The 25,699-nt window shown below is 36.2% G+C and overlaps 1 protein-coding gene across 2 annotated transcripts in view; it reads left to right on the forward strand.

Annotated features, from left to right (window-relative positions):
* Positions 1-25,699, forward strand: part of ASCC3 (activating signal cointegrator 1 complex subunit 3) — a 253,509-nt gene that overhangs the window by 155,839 nt on the left and 71,971 nt on the right. For both annotated transcript variants that reach the window (XM_079780725.1, XM_079780724.1), the window contains exons 26-34: positions 722-807; positions 1,272-1,438; positions 1,548-1,693; positions 1,821-1,941; positions 4,413-4,555; positions 17,111-17,248; positions 17,332-17,452; positions 18,391-18,523; positions 22,978-23,103. In XM_079780725.1, coding sequence (XP_079636851.1) covers positions 722-807; positions 1,272-1,438; positions 1,548-1,693; positions 1,821-1,941; positions 4,413-4,555; positions 17,111-17,248; positions 17,332-17,452; positions 18,391-18,523; positions 22,978-23,103 — 1,181 coding nt within the window. The remainder of the gene's footprint in view (positions 1-721; positions 808-1,271; positions 1,439-1,547; positions 1,694-1,820; positions 1,942-4,412; positions 4,556-17,110; positions 17,249-17,331; positions 17,453-18,390; positions 18,524-22,977; positions 23,104-25,699) is intronic.

Raw genomic sequence — 25,699 nt, forward strand, 5'->3', positions numbered from 1 at the left:
TCCTCAAACTTTTTACACAGGAGGCCAGTTCACTGTCCCTCAGACTGTTGGAGGGCCTGACTATAGTTTAAAAAAAACTATGAACAAATTCCTATGCACACTGCCCATATCTTATTTTGAAGTAAAAAAACAAAACGGCAAAAACACCCACAAGTGGCCCACGGGCCGTAGTTTGAGGACGCCTGAAACAATACACATAACTGACATCTTCCATGAAAATCTACATTAAAATTTAAACAAGCAGATTATTTCTCTTCTAAATTTCAAAATTAGTAACTTTTTTTTCATGAAAAAGTTAAAACTCCAATAACTCTTGATTATAATTCCAGGAAAAACTTACTTTCATCCAAACCCTAATTTTCTCTCTGTAATATATTGTCTCGTAATTTTTTTTTTGACATTATATTAGAAGATAATTTTACTGTAAAATACTTTTTGTGAAAATTACCTTTTGAGCTTCTTAGAAAATATTTAAAATTTTCTGTCAGTATTTTTATGATGATGTATTAAATTTACCAGTAAGTCTTACTTTGGATAAATGTAGATTGAATTGAGTTAATGATTTTTTTCCCATTAATTTAAAATTTTAAGCTTTTCAATACTAAAAGATACACTTTAAAACCACATTGTCATAATTTGATAAATTTTATGGAGTTTACCTTTATTTGAAACTACTGTCACTATTTTCATGAGAGTCTTTTTGCCCTCCCCCCTCCTTTAGGCAGTATATATTGCACCCCTGAAAGCCCTAGTACGTGAAAGAATGGATGATTGGAAAGTTAGAATAGAAGAAAAACTTGGTAAAAAGTAAGTTCTTATTTTTTTCAAAAGATATGCTGTGAGTAATCTAAAGAGACCAACAAATAAAAGACTTGCAAAAAACGGATGTTTTTGCAGTGATTTCCATAGTCTGTTATTTAAAGCAGGGGCGGAGAACTTCCACCGGTAGGCTGGCTTACAAGGCCCGTGAAATCATTTGATCTGACCTTGCCAAGGCATTAGGGGTATATTAAATGTTTGAACAAACATAGCAGGCTAATATAATTGATAATTTTGTATGGCCTGTGAATGATGTTATAAATAAATATCCAAATGGCCCTTGGCAGAGAAAAGGTTCACCCCTGCTTTAGACTCATTGAACATTTCAGAAATCAAAGGGAGATAAAATAGTTTTTAGCATTATAAAATTTTACTTTGAAAGATGTATTTTGGCCTTTCCAAGGTCATATGTTACTTAAAAAGTTAAAGGGATAATTTTTATTGCTCTCCAGAGTTATTGAACTAACGGGGGATGTGACTCCTGATATGAAATCCATTGCCAAAGCTGACCTTATCGTCACCACACCAGAGAAATGGGATGGAGTCAGCAGAAGCTGGCAAAATAGGAACTATGTAAAGCAAGTCACGATTCTCATCATAGACGAGATCCATCTGCTTGGTGGGTACCACTGTATCTGATGCCATTTTACAAAATTTGACTCTCTTACCTGCATCAGCCAGCAGCAGGATTTGTTAAATGATTAACATGCATTATTCTCATTTCCTAGGGGAGGAAAGAGGCCCTGTTCTAGAAGTCATTGTCTCTCGGACGAATTTCATCTCATCACACACAGAAAAGCCCGTTAGAGTAGTTGGACTATCAACTGCATTAGCTAATGCCAGAGACCTTGCTGACTGGCTCAATATTCGTCAGGTATATGGAAGATGGATAAATCAGGCATTTAATAATGTGGCTTAGGTGGCCTCATTTAGGAGGCAGTCTAACATTATAAACGTAAATATAAAAACTGAAAATGGTTTCTCTCTCATTTTTCCTCTAGATGGGCTTATTCAACTTCCGACCATCAGTGCGCCCAGTTCCACTGGAAGTTCACATTCAAGGCTTCCCGGGTCAACATTACTGTCCCCGTATGGCTAGTATGAATAAGCCCACATTTCAGGGTAAGCTCTGGATTCTTAGAATGAATAGCAACCATTGTGTGGTAGCCTTTATTCGAAATAATTTGAGTTTCTTAGAAAGGGTGATACTGCTCCACCTTCTACAGATATCTAAAACTATCTCACCTATTCAGGAATCTATATATATAATAGCCTAAGTGACCGGCCATCCAACCGGCCAGTAGCTATGATGTGCACTGACCACCAGGGGGCAGATGCTCAACGCAGGAGCTACCAAGCTGCGGTCACTTGGCAGCGGCGGTTCTCGGGTGATGCACCTGGATCCAGAGAGGAGGAGCCCGATTCCGGGGTCCGTCACCCGAGAACCACCCTCTCACAATCCGGGACCCCTCGGGAGATGTTGGAGAGCTTGTTTCAGCCCCATCCCCACAGGCCAGGCCGAGGGACCCCACCGGTGCAGGAATCTGTGCACTGGGCCTCTAGTATAAATATAAGTTGAATTATACGTTGAAAATTAGATTTACAAATGATAAGACATTTGTAGTAGAATAAATGTATAGAATTTTAAATAGTAATCAAATCAATCTAAAAATCTGTTAAGGTGTTTTCTTATGTAAGTAGCTTGAGCAAATGATAAATAGAAGCCACCGTAAAAAACAGAACCATATAATCTTACTTTTTACCAGAAACCATAAAACTTAGAAATGTCAGTACTTTTTTTGCTTCTGTTTCTGTGTTTTGTTTTTTTGTTTTCCCCTCTCTTAAAAATTAGGCAAGCAGAAAAGATTTCAGAATAACACTCTTATTTTATAGAAACATGTTTTGTTTAGGCTGCATAAGGAATATTTATTATATCAATTAAAAATAACCTCCAAAATAAATTTTCTAATGTGAACGGCTGTTGATTGTGAGGTGACAGTTGTGAGGTGACTTTTTAGCTGCTGTAATTAGCCTTATGACAGAAGCAAAGTATTGATTGTGAACTAGAGACCAATCTTGGCAGTTCAGATTATTTACACCTCCACAGAAGCATTGTACAAAATCACTAATGAACAATAAATCTGCCGTGTGCTGTTCAGGCACACCTGTTCTTGCAGCAGCAAAAATCCATTAAATGGTGAGGTTTAAAAAAGAGACATTCATTCACGATTATGTGTTCAAATGATACCAATATTGTACTAACATGTGTATTTTAAACATTGTATATCTAATATGATTTATCAAAGCATTGCCATTTACGTTCTGTAATATTCTGATAAACTTGAGAAATGAAATAAATGAGTTCATTTTTTAGAGTATATATTGTTGAGATTGCTTATATTTATTTAAAAAGTGGCTGATTGTATACAATGATTGAAATGAAGCAATCTGCATTGTGTAAATCAATAGTAAAGAACTGAAATACTTACACTTCTCTAGATATGGTATAGGTACAGCAGCTATTTAATTATGCCTGTAGCAGATCACTATATTTCTTTGAGTTTAGAAATATGATTTTATGATAGCTTTATACTCACTATTAGAGTATAAATATAGTCAAGGTCATGTCAACACTTTCATTATAAACCTTGTTTCTTAGTCCATAAAAAGAAATTCTACAGCTTAAATTTGAAACAAGAAATTATAAGCAGGTTGGCTTTTCATCATATAAAAATTTTAAATATCTATTTAAGAGAGCTAGGTAGACATAAGTATGAATTCTATTTGTGCCATTTTACCAGTATTTTGGAGCCTGTCTATAGCAAAGAAACCTCATTTTCAATTAATTCAAATGATATATGTGACTCTTTTTAAGTTTTTTTTTTCAATCTTAAGACTCAGTTTTTAAACTAATCACCTCATCTTACGTGTGTCAACTCCCCATGGGCCATCACGCAGACATGGGCTCAGGCCTAGTGTTCTCTTCAGCTCTCTTCTGCGTTCTCTTATCTTCCTACTAGAAATCTTACACATTTTAAGGAAAATATTCTTCTGGCTTATCTATTACTAGTTTATTTATACAAATTCTCTTAATTTTCCCTCTAATGTGAACAGAGCAAAACTAAAAGGAATTTTTTGTGGCTTTTCTTAGAAAGTGCAGGACTTGACTCTCTCTCCACATCCCAGGACCAGTTAACTCTGTAATATCATTTTTCAGGCAATCAGAGAACCAACTCAGAAACAGAAAACACAACCTGAGATCCAGTACCCATATACAACTATTATTGGAGAGCCTCAGCTTTTTAGTGTCTCCTTCCTCAGCAGCTCAGAGCAGACCTGGGAGCCAGCCAAGGTTAACTCTTCCCTGTCCCAGGCAGTGTGCTCCCTCAGGCCCAGTACCTTCCCTCTGCTGTCCTTTCTAAACTATGCTGTCAGTCCATCTGGCACCTCAGAAATGCTATGATTCATGACTAAATTAAGAATTCACTTAGCTAACTTACAACATTAGCTTTCCTATATCCCTTTGATATTCTAATAAATTCAGATTTTTGTGTAAATGGCTTATTATTTTATTTTCCACATCTTTTTAACAGCAATTAGAAGCCATTCTCCAGCCAAACCTGTCTTGATATTTGTCTCATCAAGGCGTCAAACTCGTCTTACTGCTTTGGAATTGATAGCTTTTCTGGCTACTGAAGAAGATCCGAAGCAGTGGCTGAATATGGATGAAAGAGAGGTAAGTATATTTTATTTCTACTTCATATAAATGTCAAATTAGTTTGTATTGTAGTGTAATAGAAATAACATTTAATTATGTTTAGTTTTAATCTAAACTAAAAGTTTAGTGTAACATTACAGAACTTTTTCTTTTTAAGAATAGAGGAAAGAAGAAATGTGTAATACCACCTTAACACAATATTTTCATATATTAGATAATAAGTAAATAGTGGAAAAAGACTGAAATTTCTTATATTTATCCTCATAGTTTTTTATCTTTAACATCATCACCTGTATATTTTAATATTCAACTAAGTTTTCATAATATTTGTTTACTGCCCTTAAGGAAGTTAGCAATTTTGTAAAATTAACTTTTTATACAATATCTAACATGACCATTTTTAAAAATTTAGTAATTTATGAAACACTAAGTATATAAAAATTAAAAAGCTGTTGTTATCCTTTAACCAAGTAATAACCATCATTAAAATTTTAAGCCATTATAATTTTTGTATCTACATAATTATGTTAATTATGTAAATAAATCTATACCAAGGAAATAATTCTAAATAATTATATTAATTATGTACCTGCTCAATTGTATTTTCCTGCTGTAATTAAATAATTACACATCTTTATTACTATAGGGTTTTTTATTTAGAATTATTTCCTCGGTATAGAATTCTACATTTAAAATTAATGGGTCAAATAATACCGATATTTTTATAACTTCATATACGCTGCTAATGGTTTTCTAAAAGGGCTGTACCATTTAATGTTATCACCATTCATGTATGAAGTATGAATTATCAACAGTATCTGAGAGTGACAGTTTTACCACATCCTCACTTTTTATAATTTATTGATATATTATAGATAAAATGTTTCTTCCTACTTTATTTCTCCAATATGTACCTTGGTTTTTGTGTACTGGAACTTTTTTTTTCATACATATATTTACTAATTGTCTACTTTTTCTCTATTTTGTCTTCTCATTCCTCTGGGTTTTATCTGTTGCAGAACTTTATATGATATCATTTTTTCCATATATACTTATTACTTTATACATATTAATCTTTCATCAGCTTTATTAGTTAATTTTGCTAGTCTAGTTCATTGATATCTTTTTATCATACTAGTTTTTACAAACAGAAGTTTTTTCATTTTATAAAATACAATCTGTTAATGTGGTTCCTTCTACTATTCTTCAATGTAGTTATATTTAGTGAGTTTCCTTCCTTATACTTTTCCATTTAAAAAAATATATTTTCCTAGTTGGAGTTATGATGAAAAAGTAGATGAAATCAGTAATAAAAATAATTACATTGTCTCCCTTCTTCCTCCCTATCTCCCCTTTCTCATTTCATGCAGCCTGAAAAACAGTAAAACAGTGTTCTAGGCCCCTAGTATCCAGTCTCAACAGTTTGCATTTTCTCTCCTACTTCTCATGAATTCTTTAGGGTTAGTATACCTGTTGGATGATACTGTATGTATTACAGTAATATGTTAATTAATGATAGTTAACTAATATTTCAAAATGTTTTTGCATAGCACCACAGATGACTTTATTTACTAATAAGTAGCAGACCTTAACATTAGTTTCATGTAAAAGGTATCACATGATTCCTTGAAGTAGAGTGAAAGCTATCATTTTATCTTTCAAGTTTCATCATTACTTCCTTAATGTTACTTGTATATGTGTACCAAATATATTTCAAGATAATAATTTAAGATCAAAATAATTTTGTCAAAAGGTTTCTTGTCCTGTGTTATTTAATTAGCATGCCCCAGTAATCACCCTGTTGTGTCTAAACAGTATCTTGACTTAGGAAGCAAATGCTGAAAAAATAGATATATGGAATATTGACAGTTTAGTTTATGTACAGCATAGAGCTAAGCTTAATTTTTTTTCTCTTGTTACATTTCTAAAAGTGTTCCAAATAGAGATTTTTCTTTGATGTCAAGGTACAAAGTACATACCTATTGGACACATTTGGGATATTGGCTGAAAATATGTATATAGGGCTGTGCGTTTAGCACATGTGTGACTCACATTAGCTTCAAATGTGAACCTCATGTGTTCTTCCCAGGTACAGTGCAACTGTACTATGTTTTTTCATTTTAATGTTCGAGGCCTAAGGAACTACGGGCAGCACAGCCATTGTATAAAGTTACTTCTCTGTTTTGTATTTTTTGTCAGCACAAAAATTTCTCATAGAAGCTAATTAGAAATCATAGAATTTACTTGCATGATTTCTGCTGTTTTCTAGTTTCATTGCTACAATAGGACAGCTAGAGACAGTCATTATGTTTCACTAAGTCCATCTCAAGACCAAGACAATGGGCTTTGTTTTATTCCTGCCTCTAAAAGCAATTACCTTTCAAATAAAAATTCAGAGGGTTTGCAGCTGATTACTATGCAAATTCAATCTGCACCAAAACCTACTATATAGCAGGTGTTTTCATTGTTGAATACCCTAAAAAACTTAAAATAGGAGGACTTTTTAACACTTCAGCCTTTGTGTTACTTTCCATATATCCTGGGCCAGAAGTTTAGTGCACTTCCTGTTGCTGCTGCTTGTACGGTCTCAGATGGGTGTTCTGTGGCAGGACATAGGTACTTGAGGTAGGACTCCAGTATTGACAACGTGAGCATTCAAAGGAGGCAGGGTAAACACGGGAGCAGTGATCCTGCAGCTGTGGAGCAGGGTGCCTATGGAATAGGGCAGCATAAAAATTATTCTGCAATTGAATGGTGTTAAGTCAGGAAGTGATCCTAGATATGGAGGTGGAAGGGATGGGAAGAAAAGAAAGCTAAGGCAAATCTGAAGAAGATGGACAGAAACAATATGACTAAGGAGGAATATATGTATTCTAATTTATTTCCTAGCAAAGGCAAGACGAGTTATCCATCTATCTATGTAGTAAAGTTTCAATTATCCATCTATCCAGTAAAGTTTCAAAGTAAAGTATTAGGAAGGACCCCTTCAAATGTATCATTGATGTGAAATACGAGGAAGCCTCAAAAGTTACCCTTTTCTTATTTGCCATTATGAAGTAATTGCATCATTTTTGGAATCAATTCTTATCATGATTTTAAAGTTCATGGGCAAATGCTCCCATGACCCTTGGATTCCCAATTTGACAGCCACTACTTCCACCATTAATTTCAAACTGTTGGGGAGTTTTTACATCAAGCTCTCAAGCATCGAGTTCAAGACAAGAAACATCAGAATGCCTGAACTTCATTCTATAGCATGCAGCAACAATAGGGACTATCTTCCCCTCTCTGACCTCTCTTGTAGAAGGAGATGCTCAGATACTAGGTATTTGTGAACAGCAAAGATTTGTCACATTCCTTTACCTACCCAAACCCATTCATACACCATTCCCTCCATACCTATGTAAAAAATTCATATAGAAAAAAATAAGTAGGGTCAAGGGAATAGGGAGTGCTGAGAGTGGTAGTAGAATGTTGTACATTAATGTAAGTGGAGAGGCCTCCCTGACGAGGGCACGAGAACTGAAGGAAGGAAGGAAGCAGATACCTAAGCAAGGGGTGTTCCTGGGCATTAAAAGGTTGTAGGCTAAACAAGTTACATACTCTAACTTATATGTATTTTAAGATCACTTTTGCTGTTTAGTGGAAAATGGGTTGAAATGGATGTAAGCATGGAATTGATGGTGGTGCCCTGAGGGCCACTAGGGTGGTGACAATGGGAATGAAAAGATGCTTTGGGCTGGATTCAGTAGTACTGTCTGATAAATAAGGAGTGGACGTGAGAAAAAGAAAACAAGAATGGCTCCCCAGTTATTAACTCTAAACATCTGAGTAAATAATGGTGTCATTTATTAAAACTGGGAGGGCTGAGAGCATGGTCTAGAAAGGAAGGAGGAGACAGATTTTAGTTTTTATTAAAAAGTTATATCCTGGACACATTAATTTGTATGTCCAAGATTTTCAAATGGATATTTCAAGGCAATTAGATGTAGGAAGTCTGTATCCCACAGAGGGTGTGAGATGGACATGTGAACTTGAGACCATCACAATAGAGCAGCCTTTATATTTATTTTTTATTCCATTTATTGGAGTGACATTGTTCACAAAATCATACAGCTTTCAAGTACACTAGTATAACTAAACAAAACATCATCTGCACACTGAAGGAAGGAAGGAAGCAGATACCTAAGCAAGGGGTGTTCCTGGGCATTAAAAGGTTGTAGGCTAAACAAGTTACATACTCTAACTTATATGTATTTTAAGATCACTTTTGCTGTGTAGTGGAAAATTGTGCACCCAAAGCAAAATCTCTTTCCTTCCCTATTTATCCCCCCACCCCTTTCCTTTCCCTCTGGCTGTCACCACACTGTATATATAACATAGACACAGACAATAGTGTGTGGTGATAGAAACGGTGTTTAAACTCAGGTGAGTGCATGAATCCCTGAGACAGAGGGAAGAACTAGAGGGCAGCCCTTGCGGGACTCCTCACTGTGAGCTTAGGCAGAAAGTGGGGAGCTGGCAAAGGGCACTGAGCAAATGATGCCAGTGAAGAAGAGCGTTCTAAAACACGGTAGAGAGAGGGTTTCGTGGTTTCGTGAAGGAAGGAGTGCTTGACTGCATCAAATGTTAATGGAGTGCAGTGATGTGAGAGCAGAGAAACTCCTCTGGGATTTAGCACTTGGATGTGCTGGAAGAACTTGGCAAGCGGAGTCAGTGACATGTTGTGAACAGAAGTCAGCATGGGATGAGTTGAGGAATAAATGGGTGGGAGGGGAAGGAAATGAAAGCAAATAGGACATACAACTTCTAGAATCTCTGCTATGTAATTTAATTAATGTTAAAATTTAGCACCTAACAAGTATGGTCTGTTGGTTTCCACCAGATATTCTGCGGTCTGGTCCCACATGCAAGGGGGAACGGTGCTAGGATCTGGATAGTTGCCAGCCTGCACTAACAGATAAAAGAGCAGAGGGAAAACCCTTTCCTTTAAATGGCTGTAGTGATTGAAAGCTCAGAATGCTGCCCTACTTCGTCTCATACCTTGGATGAGATGCCATGTCTAGGGTGAGAGAGCAGAACCATGTCTGGATATGAGACTTTAGTCTTGCTTACATTATCCCCCTCAACTCCTCTATGTATCCCACACTTCATACTGTTAGTAATATAGAGTGCAGTATTATCCTGAGTTTCAGGCATCCACTGGGGAGTTTTAGAACATGTCCCCCACAAATAAGGGGGACTACTGTACACTAAACATTATTAAAGCAATATGCTAATTAATAATTTTTTACTCAATGCTTCAAAGTGAATTTATGAAAAACTGTAGCACAGGTGTGCATAGGAGCACTCTCATGAAAAGTAATATTGGTATTTTCGCATGCCTGATGGTGAAGGAATTTTTAAATGTTAAAAACTAAACGTAACTCATCCAATCTCATTACAAGTATAGCTTTCATAGACTTACAAATGGACATAGTCTAGCTTTACTCAAAATCATCACAAGTTCAGATGTGGTGGAGTTTCTGCTAGTGATGTTTTATTATCATTTTCTTTGATTCATTTGACTTTTTATTCACCATATGTCTATTGACTTTTTTCTATAGGTAAGAACCAGGCTTTGAAGATGGATGTTGAGATTGCTGAAAATCAGTAATTAGAGTTTAATGCAGGGTTATCACATTTTTAATTAGAAGGATCTGGGTTTTGTTTGTTTGTTTGTTTTAATCAAACTAAAATAGAATTGGCTTGTGATACAAAAGCCTCACCCCAATTGCTATTTTGGTCAGGTCTCTGACCTCTTAACAAGTGACCAGAAAAGAAACTATTAGGCTAAGGATATTAAGTGTCAGAATACATGTTATCTACAGATGTACTACATTTGAACTCAGTTGGGCCTTATGGAATATTTGTGTAAGTAAGAGTAGCTACAAGATAGGAAGCCATTCATTTTTATTTTGCCTTTGTTGCTATTGTGCATGTCCTCTTAAAGAGGCCAAACTCTTATTATGCTTAGTGATAGTTGACGTGTTGAGAGTGCTTTATAGTTCACTAAAGGCTTACATTATCTCATTTAATCATGAATTCTGGGAGGGTTGATGTTTTTATCCCATTTTACAATTGCAGAAACTGAAACTTAAAAGAATTAAGTGATTTGCAAATTAGTACAATAAGTAAGTGGAGCTTGGGAATTCCAAACTAGGGTGTCTGACTCAGAGCCTGTGTTCTTTTAGTCTGCTAAATGGAATTATAGGCAACATACTAACTAGAGAAAATGGAAAAGTCAAAGTGAGGGTATGTGTGATTTGACAGGGATGGAAATGCAGTCAAGATAAAGTCAGTAACTGAAATATCAAACACAAGCAACCAACATGAGCTGTACCATTCTCAATCCTGAGAGGTGATATTTTAGTTTACAAAAGAAGATAATTTTAGATATTCTTCATTTTGACACATAGGAGTGGATATCCTATCTAATAAAGAGGGAATATGCTAATTGACCCTCATGCCATCACAAAGATGGCAGCGCTCATAGCCAATAAGGAGGGAATATGCTAATTGACTGCCCCGCCCTCAAAGATGGCAGCGCCCACAGCCACAAGATGGCGGCGCCCAGTCCCCTCAGCCCCACCAGGATGGCAGGCACCCAGCTGCTCGGTGCTCCTGCCTCTGGAGTCTCCCAGTCACCTCAGCCCCCCAGCCACCCAGGGCCGGCCCAAGGTGCAGGCAAGCCTCGGATGGCGGCTGCCTAGCCACCCAGGGCCAGCCCGAGGTGCAGGCAAGCCTCAGATGGCGGCTGCCCAGCTGCCCAAGGCTGCCCGAGGCTCAGGTAACCAGGACCGGCCAAGGCTTGCGCTGCCGGCAGTGGCAGCAGCAGAAGTGTGATTGGGTGTCGCCTTCCCCTGATCGCCAGGTCGTCTCCCGCCCCTGAGGGCTCCCAGATTGTGAGAGGGGGCAGGCCAGGCTGAGGGACCCCCCGCTCCAGTGCATGAATTTTCATGCACCAGGCCTCTAGTACTCAAGTAATAAAGAATTGAAAATTTGCAAATAATCTGCATAGAGTTCCCCAGCTTGTGAGTCTAGGATATTACTCATTACTTCTAATCTTACCTGTTTTTTACACAATGAGGTCCAGCCTTAAGCCAAATGAATGATGTCATTACTTTAAGTAGTTGTTTTTTTTAATATCCCTCTCATTCATGTGCTGATTAGAGTGTGGCATTGAGAGCTTAGACCTGAGTCAGGCTTCCTGCATTCCATACTGACTGCCCATTGCAAGCTATATGACCTTGGTGGGGTGTTTACTAGTAAACTCTGAACCTCATCCTTTCATTTATAAAAGAATAATAATAATAACAATCCTATCCTCACAGGATTGTTATGAGGATTAAATGCATTAATACATTTAATGTACTTAGAATAGTCCAATACATAATTAAATGTTCAATAAATGTTACCTGTTATCACATTGAATACTACCTTATATACAGGTTCTTTTCACTGAAAGTTCTGATAAAATTTGGTCATATTTTTATAATCTTTGGCTTATGATCCTTTACAAATTTAATTAATATAGTATTTGTTCATTTAAAATAATGCTACTTTAGCCGAAACCGGTTTGGCTCAGTGGATAGAGCGTCGGCCTGCGGACTCAAGGGTCCCAGGTTCGATTCCGGTCAAGGGCATGTACCTTGGTTGCGGGCACATCCCCAGTAGGGGGTGTGCAAGAGGCAGCTGATCGATGTTTCTCTCTCATCGATGTTTCTAACTCTCTATCCCTCTCTCTTCCTCTCTGTAAAAAATCAATAAAATATATTTTAAAAAAATAAAAATAAAATAATGCTACTTTAGAAAATTAATTCTATTAATTCTTTTCATCAGGTTTCTCTGCATTTTTAAGGCTTTTCAATATATGGAAATGCTCTCCAACCATGTTTTGGAATCTGAATCTCTTAGAAATGGAAATAAGCATACTCAAAAATAAATATGAAACACTCCTGGCCGGTGTTGCTCAGTGGTTGAGCATCTACCTATGAGCCAGGAGGTCACAATTTGATTCCTGGTCAGGGCACATGGGGCTCCCTGTGGGGGGCAGCCAATGATGATTCGCTCTCATTGGTATTTCTATCTCTCCCTCTCCCTTCCTCTCTGAAATCAATAAAAGTATATTAAATAAATAAATAAATAAATAAATAAATATGAAGCACATACACTGGGATTTCATACCGGAAACATAGTGAATTAAATTAGAATAATTAATAAGGAAAAATTTTTAATATCTATAGCCCAGTTTTAATATTACTGTTATTAAGAATCAGGCCAAGCTAAAAAGCACACATTGAAAATAGTATTGTATGTATTTATCAGACATAGCAAAATTATTTGGATTTTATTTATATATTTAATTTACATATAATTGTATATGTCATCACATAAACATATATATATTAACAGTATGATGAATTATTTTGAGATGTGGTTGTTTGGACTTCCTAAGGGGCAGCAAGAGAATATGTTCTGAGGAGTACTAGTAAAGTTTGGGAACTTACTGTCTTTAATTAATTTAATTTTTTTTATTTTTCCTGTTAGTAGATCAATAGGAAATTCTAAAGTGTTTTTTCATTTTAGTTTTTCCCCTTCAGTCAATCCTATAGAAATGTATTTTAAGAAGTTAACACTTAGTAATTATAAGGAAATGTTTTAATTTCATTTAACATCTGTACCAGATGTGATATATTTAATTATTTTAATGAAAGTATCCATAACTTTTATTATTCTGTATGGTGTATCTTTTATTGAGCATTTTAGATAATTGATAAGCATTATTTGGTGGCATCTGGTCTGAGTCTGATGTGCTTTGAAAAGAGTACAGAGTTCTGATAATGAGGATTCTGTGAAAATGGGAAAACCAGCACAACAATGTGCTTTGAGAAAGTATGGGTTTTTAGCATCTTGAAACAATATATCACACTCAAAGGGACAGAATTGGGCTGCACAGTCTGTTAGCTCATTCTTGTCCAATCTGGTCTCCTCCTTTCTTTTGGAGCCAGCATTGTCATCAACTCACTGAATTATATTCTGACTGGAATGTATTTCAGGCACAGAGTAATGTATCTACTTAAATGGAATCCTATCTTTCTACAAAAGCTTTTTGAGTATAATAAATTTAAAATATAAAAAAATTCTATTAAGTTAAAGTAATTGGTTCAACAGTTTACATATGTGCCTCCTCCCCCACTACCCTAAGCAAAGACAACTACTTAAAGGAATATAGATCTGTTTTTCTTTTATTTATAATATTGAATAAATTTTTGTTTTAGCTAACATATAGTCAGACATATTTTTAAGACCATTTATTGGAAAGATACTTATACATTACAACAAATGTTAGTTGAACAGAAATAAACTATGGAATTACAACCTCCTATATCAGTGTGTTTAATTATCATGAAAAAAAATTTTAATGCTGTAGCAGTCTTTCTTAACAAGAATAATCCTTAACTTCCTAAGGTAATCAATGAACTTTTCTCCTAACCATCTAGAATGGTACTACCTATGCTTGGAAAAATTAAGAAAATGGTAATTCAGATTTTATTTTCTAATGGAACCAGGATTTAAAATTCAAAATCACTGAGTCTCTTGATTTGTAATATATGGGGTATGTAAATAAATTGGGTGATATGTTACTTTATATAAAGGATTAAATGTGATAATTTTGTCAAGTAATAAGCTCAATGCTTGATACATAATAAGATCTCAACAAATAATATCTAGTATCAAGTTTTAAGCTTTCATTATCCTAAGTTCCTAAAAAATTTTGCTTATATTTTGATCAAGATGAAATTTAAATGTAATCAAAATTTTACATTTTCAAAATTTAAACAGGCTGTCCTAGTAGTATTTTATGCTTAATGATTGAATAACATTACTATACATTTTGCTTTTTTATGATGTTCAAATAACTCAGAATTCGTCAACAGTAACCATGTAATAAATGAAGTTGTTTTTTGTGATTGTCCTCATGAGGATTTTAGGTCTTTGTCAGTTCAGATAGGCAAATAGTTCTTTTTAAGGCATTGATTTATGTGAATGTGGGGGCAGGGGAATGAGAAATAGCGAGCCTTCCCTGATGTGAAAGGACAGGATATTAATGCCCCACCAAACCTCCTGTCATAGGATTCTTTAGCTTTCCTATGGTAAATGATACCTTACTTTTTGGATGTGCTTGGCATTGCCATGGAATAATAAATTATACAAGCTAAAAAAATACACTGCTGTTTTAGTTATGAAACCGGGGCTGGGGGTGTAAATCCCTGAAACTAATTGTCAGAGCAAGAATAACAGTGAATTAAGTCGTGATAGTATAAATTGAAAGTATTTTATGCAGTAAACTATTGAACAAAAAATGGATAATAAGCTGTCACTTGAGAATGGCTAACGTATAATTTATGAGACAAGACAAGCACCTTTCTTTATAGCATGCATTTGTAGTCAGCTTACTTATCCTGTACTAATTTTAAAGGGAAAGTGGATTTATGTTAATACATTTCTATATTCTTGCTTAACAATTTACAAGGTAACTAATGCAGAAATATCAGGTGACCTTACTGTGACCATGAAACAAAACGAACTGTTTATACATTGCATTCCGTTCAGAAGTTGGTAAATATGACTGATGTGTGTCATTAAAATATGCCCGTTTTTATGCAGTGCTTTTTTTTACATTAATAATTATTATAAAGGCAAACTTCATCCTCCTGTGTTTTGGAATAAAACAGCTTGGTATAAAACAGCCTGTTCCCACCTTAAAAAAAAAAAAAAACTAGGAAAATTTTTTGACGATTGGGAAAAAAAATGCCTAAGAATGAAACAGTTGGAATGCTTCACAATACAGATTTGCTTGTCTTGCGCATTTTTACTAACTGCAGCAACAGCCTGCTAAAGTTTCTTGAGATGGAGATTTTGTGAGCTCCTTACTGGTTTATGCACAGCCAGGAGTGTATTACAAGTATACTTGTGTATATTAGAAGTGGTTAATAGTAAAATGAAGTCTGAAGACAATGTCAGTTTTTAATATTTGTGAGTTTTCAGGCATGTGATAATTATGCATGCACATATTTCCAAGTTCCCATTCCACAATTGGTCACTCTCGGACTGTGGTAGTGAAGCTACAGACATAACAAAAATGTGTCTTTTTAAAAGAATGCTCATGTATCCTCAAGCTATTTGGTCTCTGCATTACTCCCCTCGAGGAGTTGCCCAGAACGAACTTCCCCATGCTGCCCCTTGTGTCATCCTCTGCTCAAGGACCAGTAGAAGTCTATCATTACATGGAGAGATTGGGCTTTCTGTTCGGTTCTTTACAGGGAGACAGTTTTGTAAGAAAATAGATGTGTTGCATGTTACCATAAAATCTGTGTTGCATTGAGTATTTCACATGTAGAGTGGAAAGTAATAGAATATTCGGAGAGTATTTATGAAATACGAGTTTCAGAAACCCTTTAGACATGAAAGTTTAGTGAAACTGAGGCTGGATATTAAATCTGTTTTAAAATTTAAAAAACTGGAATATATAAGAATTCAGAATATAGTAAGGTTAGGATATAAAATAAGTGAGCTAAGGAATTATTTCACCAGAATTGCTAGGATAATTAATCAATTATTTAGGAAAAATAAACCCAGATTTATACCATAGTTCCTATTACAAATAAATTACAAGTTAATTATTTAAATGTTAAAAATAAAACTATAACAAGTTGAACTAGTAGATGGATATGTATTTGATCTCAAGATGAGGCAATGAAACATATGGGATCAATTTTAAGTTTTAAAACCATAAAGTAAAAAAAAATTAAATTAAGTGAAGGACAAAAAACTGGATGAAAGCATTATAGCATATGATGGACAAGGAGTTAATACCCTTTATCCATAAAGACCTGTCACAGGCCAATAAGAAAAAGGGCTATCATTTCCACCTAAAAATAATGAAAGATAATTTACAAAGAAAAACAGCTGGGAAATATGAAAAATATTTAACTGCACTATTGATCAAAGAAATGAGAAATAAACAAAAATAACACCAGTTTGATTTGTAAATTATTAAACTGAGGCTCAAGTTATCTGGCTTGCCCTGGGCCACAAAGGCCGTGACGAAACCTAAATTTGAACAATTCCTATCTGTGTAGTGGGATTATGACTGATTTTTAAATTATATTTTGTTAATATTTTCTAAATTTTTAGCACTAAGCCAAAAATAGAAGTCTTTCTATAGCAAGAGACATTGAAAGATTTTGGGCAATACTGCATCCCTTACATCCCTTTAATAGTTAAGGGGATATTCCACTTATCCATAGGTGTGGGTTTTTTCCCTCGATGAAAAAGAAAGGAATGGAATACATTTAAACTTTATTTAGAATATACATAAAAATATTCTCTTCAGTTAGTCTAACTTTAATCATAAGTACAGATGGGGCATATATTTTTATGCTCATAAACAAAATAAATCAAATACAGTCTTAATATAAACATTTTAAAGCTAATATACCTACATCTTATAATTGTTTGCACTTGCAGATGGAGGACATCATTGGAACGCTAAGAGATTCCAACCTGAAGCTTACACTTGCTTTCGGAATAGGAATGCATCATGCTGGACTACATGAAAGGGACCGGAAGACGGTAGAAGAACTCTTTGTAAACTGTAAAGTTCAGGTATTGTTTTTTCCATGACCAGATATTTAAATGTAATTTAAAAGTTATGTTTTAGTTACATGTATTATCTTTTACTTTTTTAGGTTCTTATTGCCACAAGTACATTAGCCTGGGGTGTAAACTTTCCAGCTCATTTAGTAATTATTAAAGGAACAGAATACTATGATGGAAAAACAAGACGTTATGTGGATTTTCCCATTACAGGTAATTTTTTAAAATTTATAGATACATTAAGCTTCTATGTGTGCCTTATTTGAATTTATATGAATTAAATTTTAGAGAATTGGTCACATTTAAACATATAATGAGGAAATTGTAAATTTTTGTTTCCAGTGCAAACATTAAAGTATTGAACTGTTTTATTTACTTTCACTTACCCAGTCTTACATTTATCCAATTTGTTTAAAAACATCCAAATCATAACTAATAGTTTCAAATTCATAAATAAATAAAAGTACTGATTAGTAGCTATTAGTGATGAATAAATTATAATTAAACATTACGTTTAATTTTAAAATTATTTCACTAGAAATGATACTTTACTGAAACTTCTAGAACCAAAGCACTTGTTGCATGAACAATCTATTAACATATTTTAAAACTTGATAAAATCATTTTCAGTGGTTTCTGAAGAGAGAAATATACTCACTGTGTATTTATACTCAGTGAATATATGTAAAAGCTATATTATTTTTACTTCAGAAATTTCTATTTGTATTATTACTTCAGATTCAGGGAGTATAAAAGAAATATATTTTATCCCATGGGTGGATGAAAGGTGAGGTTTAAATAGACCCATTATTCATGGGAGAAATAATCAAATGACTCTGCTAAAGATATTTTTGCAAATATGTGTTATTTTTCCTTGTTAAGTTAAAATAGTAATAACTCTTAAACAGCATTTTTAAGCATAAAGGAAACTTTTTCTTACTTTTACAAACTTTTACTTTTGGGGACTCAATTTTCTATCATAGTGATTTGATTAATTATTTAGAAACTCAATAGTAGGCATCAGAGATAGCATACATGCTCTTAAGATATTCTGTTTCCTTTGTTATTTTGTTATGTTGTAGACATATGCCATAATCAATGAATATACCTTGTGCCACATTGCAGAATACCTCTTGTTCTCTTTTTTATAGATGTTCTCCAGATGATGGGACGTGCTGGGAGGCCTCAGTTTGATGACCAGGGCAAAGCTGTAATTCTGGTTCATGACATAAAGAAAGACTTTTACAAAAAATTTCTTTATGAACCTTTCCCAGTAGAATCAAGGTAAATTTTGCTGTAAATTATTTTAAATTAATTTATGTCATAAAAGTTGGTATTTTTGTGGTTACATTTTATTAGCTAAAAAACAGTAAAACTAGTTCAAAAAATTATTTGAAATTAAACTGAATATAAAATCACTGTAAGACAACATTCAACTTTAATGATAATTTTAAAAAACATTTTAGCCCTGGCCGATATAACTCAGTTGGTTGGGCAACATCCTATCCACCTAAAAGTTACCAGTTCAATTCCCGGTCAGGTCACATGCCCAGGTTGCAGGCTTAATCCCCAGTCAGTGTTTTGCTCTCACCTCTCTCTCTCTCTCTCTCTCTCTCTCTCTCTCTCTCTCTCTCTCTCTCTCTCTCTCCCCCTCCTTCTCTATTCTTCCTCTCTCTTTCAAAATCAATAAAAATATTTTTAAAAAATAAAAAACTTTTTAAAAGAAGTGGTATAGTACAGTGTTCAGTTGCATGTACTCTGGAGCCAGACAATCTGCACTCCACCACTTGCTTGTGATATTGAACAAGTTATTTGATTCCTCAGTGCCTTATCTGTAAAATGGGAGATGATAGCTTTAGTAGCTGTCTCATAGGATACTTGTAATGATCAAATGTATAGTTCTTGAAATAGTGTCTATCCCATAATAAGTGTTTAATAAGGGATTAGTTTGGTGTGCATCTTTGGGATATTCTATATCTATATTATAACAGCTTAATATGCAAATCGACTGAACGGCGGAATGCCGGCAGAACGACTGTTTGCTATGACGTGCACTGACCACCAGGGGGCAGACGCTCAATGCAGTACACTCAGGCCAGCCAAGGTAGGTGCCAGCAGGGGGCCCCCCCCCATCACCCCACAGAGGGAGGCGACTGGTGGTGGCGGTGGGCGGGGCCGGCAAGCAGGTGGTAGAGCCAGGCCAGCCCAGGCGGGTGCCAGTGGGGGCCTCCCGATTACCCGGCAGATTGCCCCACAGATTGGCCCTGATCACTGGCCAGGCCTAGGGACTCTACCTATGCACGAATTTCATGCACCAGGTCTCTAGTCTTTTATATATATACTGTAAACTAGGGACCCAGTGCACGAATTCATGCACCTTGAAAGGAACTGTGTGCCACAAGGCTGCAGTGGGCACAGGAGCGGGTCTCGGCCCATCCTCTGCGCCCCCACCTGGTCTCTTCCGCTGTTGCCGCTCCCACGTGCTGACCGTGCTGGCCCCGCTCGCACCACCAGTACCCTGTCTGCCGGCAGCCCTGCTCCCGCCACCGCCGCTCTCACGCCCTGATGGGCCCCGCTCGCACCTGCTGGTGGCATGGAGTGATTGGGGCCAGCACCAGCAGCAGGTACAAGTGAGGCCGGCGTCATCAGCAGGTGTGAGTGGCAGCTGCTGCTATGATTGCCCCTCAGGAGCAGGGGGAGGTGGAGAAGCCCTCAGGGGTGATTGGGGCCAGCAGCTGCCGCTTGCACCTGCTGATGATGGCAAGTGATAGGGACTGGTGCTGGGCACCGGCAGTGGGTGTGAGCGGGGCCGGCACCAGCGGCAGGTGCGAGTGCTGGGTGGGACCGCAGTGTGTGGGAGCAAAGAATTTTCAGTGGCTCGCTCCAATGACAATGACCGGCGCACTGCCTTGATCTGGCACCCCCACTCACTTCCTCCACCATCCCGCCACGGCCGACGCCCACCATGTTCCAGGCTCTGCCACCTGTTACCATTGCCCACCATGTTCAGTGCACTCCCCCTGGTGGTCATCGCATGTCATAGCGACCAGTTATTCAGTTCCGCCATACAGTCTCTTTGCATATTAGCCTTTTATTATATAGGACTAGAGGCTCAGTGCACGAATTCGTGCACGGGTGGGGTCCGGCCTGTCCGGCCCCAATCAGGGCAGATCAGGGTGGGCCTGTCGGAAGGAGGAGATGGCGGGAGGTTGGCTGGCGGGCCCTGACCCCGAGTGGGGTGGGGGGTCAATTGGTGGGGCCAGTCGTGGGAATGGGCTATGGGTGGTACGCCAGCTGGCCCTGCCCCTGAATGGAGTTGGGGGGCCCATTGGGGATGGAGCTGGCTGGGGGGAGGAGCTGCAGGCCAATCAGGGTGGTGGGGGCCCATTGGGGGCAGGGGCAGCTAGGGGGAGGGGCTGGAGGAAGTTGGCCGGTGGCCCCGTCCCCCGATCGGGCTGGTTCGCTGGCCACAGTGGGTGTCATAGCGACCAGTCGTTCTGGTCATTAGCTGGCCTTTTATTTATATAGGTTTTTTTAATTCTGTTATTAATTCCACTAATGTTCATTTCTTTAAATTTGAAAAATGTGAAAATATTAAATATTGTGGGATATAGGTTACAGTGTACTTAGAGAAAATTTATGACCATAAATCTATATATTTAAAAAAGAATGAAAACTCACTTATCTTAGCATCTATTGCAAGAATTTAGAAAAAAATAGCAAATTGAACTCAAAGAAAGAAAATAAGAAAAATAAGAGCAAGAATTAATGAATTGAAACCAAATATAATGCATTAGAAAAAAACACAACAATGCCAAAAGTTGGTTCTTTGAAGAGAAGAATAACATTGATAAACCTTTAAGTCTGATCAAGAAAAAGAAAGTGAAGGAACAAACTGTATCAGGAATCTGAAAATACTACAGACATTAAAAAAAGACAAGGTATTATGAAAAACTTTATACAAAATAAATTTGTACCAAATGGTAAAATTCCTTTTTAAAATCTTATGAAAACGGACACAAAAAGAAATAGAATATCTTAATAATCTCTTATCAATCAAAGCAGTTGAATATGAGCCCTGGCTGGGTGGCTCAGTTAGTTGGAGTGTCATCCTGTACATCAAAAGGTTGTGGGTTTGATTCCCAGTCAGGGCACAATCCTAGGTTGTGGATTCTATCTCAGTTGGGGTGCATATGGGAGGCAACTTATTGATGTTTCTCTCTCACATCAATCTTTCTCGGTCTCCCCCCTGCCTTTCCTCTCTCTTTAAAAATCAATAATTTATTTCATAAATGGAAAGATGACTTATTACTTGAAAAGAAAAGAATATAATTTACCACAGTAGCAGGAAAAAATTCAGATTACCTTATAGATATAAAAAACCATTTGATAAAATTACACACCAATCTATAATAATAAAAGGGTAATATGCTAATTAGACCGGACGTCATTCAGGTCGTCCTTCTGGACAAAGCCAGGGCTGGAGGGAAGCCAGCCCAGGTCCCAGGTGCCTGTGGGCAGCCAGAGGGAAACCATCCCAGGTCCCGGGTCCCGGGTCCCAGGTGCCTGCGGGCAGCCAGAGGGAAACCAGCCCGGGTTCCGGGTGCCAGAGGGAAGCTGGTGCCAGAAGCCAGGGGAAGGAAGGCTTACTCTTGCACGAATTTCGTGCATCAGGCCTTGAGTTCATAATAAAAATTGTTAGCAAATAGGAATGTACGTAATGTCCTTAATCTGATAAAGAGTATCTACAAAAAAATTTTTACATCAGTAAAAATGTAAAAATTTTAATTTTGTATTTTGATGATTATTAATGTGTTACTATTCCAGATTATTCCATAGTTTATATAATGATTTCTGGATTAATGAACATTTAGAGAGTTTTCAATTTTTTCCTCTTATATATAATGTTGCAGTGAAGTATTTTGCTTTTCTATCATAACATATAAATGTTTCTCTAGCAGACAATAATGGAAAAGTGAAATTGCTAAGTCATGATGACTGTTGAGATAAGTATTTCCAAATTGCCCTCCAAATTGACTATATGGATTTATACTCTGCCACTGATATGGAGTAATAGAGCAACTTGTTTTATATTCAATTTATTATGGACATTTTCTCATATCCTTAAAGCATCCTTAGCTAAAACAATTTTTAATATCTGCATATTGTTCCATATATCACATAATTTACTTAGATTTTTCTTTTGTTGGACATTACTTTTCTTTCTTGTATTTTACATAAGAAAATAAAATGAACATTTTTTATTCCAGTCTTTCAACACATCTGGTCATTTTTTGTATACTTAACACAATACAATTATGTCATCTATTACTAAGAACTTAATATTCACTGAATGAATGAAGGTAATATATTTGCTCTGCATTAACTTTTATGTCTGTCTTGCCAAACCTCCTTTTATCTGCCTCAGTATTATCCCTTACTTAGTCCCATATGCCATATCTATACCCTTCCATGCTCTCCAAGCTATATCTTCTGTTGTCTGCTCTTACCTTGGCTCTCAGCTGCTGCTCCTGAAAGTTACTAGCTCTATTCCTGTCAGTCTGTGCTTATTTCCATCTTGCAATTCATTTCCCCTAAATCATATACAAAATATATAAATCATACAAAACACATTACTTTTGTATCTTGGAACATAACACCTGAGTCTTGACTGTGCGAGGTAAAGTGTGCTTCATTTAATGTTCATGTATGTTTCCCATGTCTTGTTCACCATGTAGTTTATTAGGAGTGCTGTCTGACCATTTAAATGCGGAGATTGCTGGTGGGACAATAACATCTAAGCAAGATGCAATGGATTATATCACCTGGACTTACTTTTTCCGACGTCTTATCATGAACCCCAGGTAAGCACAGGACACTATTTATTTCTGTTTTGCACTGAAAGAAAATATGTTTGAAAGTAATAATCTCTAAGTTCAGGTACATAACAAAAAAGTCAGAACTTTGGACATTCTAGATGTGTGAATTTGCACAGAGAATCAAATGATGTCTCTGATATGATCACAATGTATTATCACATATTAGAAAATGAATAATTGTATGAATTTATTTCTTAGCTTATTTTAATTAATTTAGGATACCCTCAACGACTTTGCCCTGTACTTAGGGAGACAACTGAAGTAATTAAGAAACATGTTAAACTAACATGGTAGTGATTGACTTGAGTACAGCTGGAATTCAAAGAAGATTGAATCTTGTAAACACATAGGGAAAAAAAAGAATTTGTGAGGCATTTGTAAAGGTTAATAAGGACCCAGCAAGAGAAAATAAAATTGGGGTAGTTGTGGTGAAGTGTCTTTTATTCAAGAAAGTATAGGTTAGAACTTCCTTTAGCACCTATTGTGAGATGTTATTTATACTAGATGATGAGGCATAAACACAAATGCACATCATGCACTATCTTCAAGGGCTGATCTTTTAATATTGGAAATATATATATATATATATATATATATATATATATATATATATATATTTACAATATGAATCATAAGTGCTCTAATAGAACTGTATTTAAGCCTATGAGAGTGAAAGCTTTGCAGACGAGTTGATCTTGAATCTGGAAGAGAAGAAAAGCTGGAGGCCTTTATGGCAAAGGCCCTCAGGGCTTGAAAGCATGTTTACAGAACTCCAGGAAGTCTGATGTAGCCAGCGTTTAAACAGTGTAGAGACAAGAAGATTGTCTTGACCAGAAAGTGGGCCAAACAAGAGAGTAAAGGGCCCTTATGCCATACTAAGGAGTTTGCAACTGATCTTATGGCTGTGAGCCATTGGGAGCCTTTAAACATAGTTTAACATCACCAAATTAGGTTTTGTTTTGTTTCAGTCCTTACAGCACCACAGTAGGGAATGAGCTGGAATGGGGAGACAGTCACAGCAGGGAGACCAGTTAGGAAGTTTTTTAATGATAAGGGGAAGATGAATAGGACCAGAAAAGATGGAGAGGGAATGGAAGGAGGGCCAAAGATGAGGGACATTCCTGACATCGGTAGGAGGGAATACTATACCACTGTAAGGTCTTAAACAGATGAAAAATGTTATTACTAAATCTTATCTCTTGTTATCTTAAGAAATTTGTTTTCCACCAACATTTCCACTTGCATAGACAGGAGTTTGAGAATATGGTGACATTTTCCTCAACTTTTGGAACCTCTGGTTTAAGTACAAAATGTCATTTGGGAATATGACTGCGAAATTAGTGAGCTCGCCATTTAGCACTGCAAATTTTCATAGTAAGTGGATCACAAGATTAGAATTGTGGAATTGTATAATGAAATAGACTTTACAGGTATTCTAGTTAACCTTCTTGTTTGGTATTGAAGAAAGGGAGGCTGGAAACTTAAAGTGACTTGCCCAGGATCCCATAACTACTTTGTGATAAAGCCAGGACTTAAAACCTAAGCTTGCTGACTTACCACTCTTTATTTCTTTAATGTGTAACCATAGATATATTCATTTTTTAGATCATAAGAATAGAGGCAATTAATGTGTTAGAAGGAGCTTTGAATTTGGAATCAGAACAATGATTCTTGTTTCAGCACTACCCTTTACTAATTGCAGCTTTGAGTCACTTTGCCTCTCTCAGCTTCACTTTCTTGATCTGGAAAGTGAGTAATAGCCTACCTCACAGGGCCATGTTGAGAATGCAATGCATGAATTAAAGTCTAAGTTCAGTATTAATTATGAAGAATATAATTAATGTTGATTAATGTGCTGTTTTTCCTGTACTCCCTTCCAATTGCTTTATTGATCTACACCAGTGATTTTCAACTGGTGGGCCCCAAGAATTTTTAAAACATTCAATACCTGACTTATTAAGTCAAGGGCACTGATCTCTTTTCCCTTAGATTGTCTAAAAATAAAAACAAAACAAAAAAAAATGACAACAACCAACATAACAATAGTTGTCTGGTGTGAATGAATCAAAATTATACTTTTTTTTTTTTTCGGTCAGATCAGCAAATGACATTTTTAGAGAAATAAATACTGGCCAGTTATTTTTCTAGAATGTCCTCAAGTTTGGATTCAACTTAAACATCATCATCTCTAAATTCAAATTTTGCCTTTTTTTTTTTTTTTTAGCAAAAATACTGTAAAGTGGTGTTGTGCTCTTCTCAGTCTAATATCCCATCTATATTTAAAATATAATCAGTACGTGAAAGACCCCAAACTATGTTACTGCAGTCTGCTCTCTGTCAATTCACAATCTCATTTTTCCACCTGCCTTATGAATGCTGTCAGGTAGTCTTCCCATCATCATATCAAACTCAACATGTCTAAAACGGAATTAATCACATACCAAATTCTCTTCTAATCTAACTTTCTTACTTTTGTTAATGTTATTATCCTGCATCTATTTACCTTGACTTCCAATGTAAAGTTACTTTTTAAATTTTCTTTATTTTCTTAGTTCTCCAACTGTTTGGCTTGCTTTTAGTC

The sequence above is a fragment of the Cnephaeus nilssonii genome (genome assembly GCF_951640355.1).
Source record: "Cnephaeus nilssonii genome assembly, chromosome: 9".
NCBI classification, from domain to species: domain Eukaryota; kingdom Metazoa; phylum Chordata; class Mammalia; order Chiroptera; family Vespertilionidae; genus Cnephaeus; species Cnephaeus nilssonii.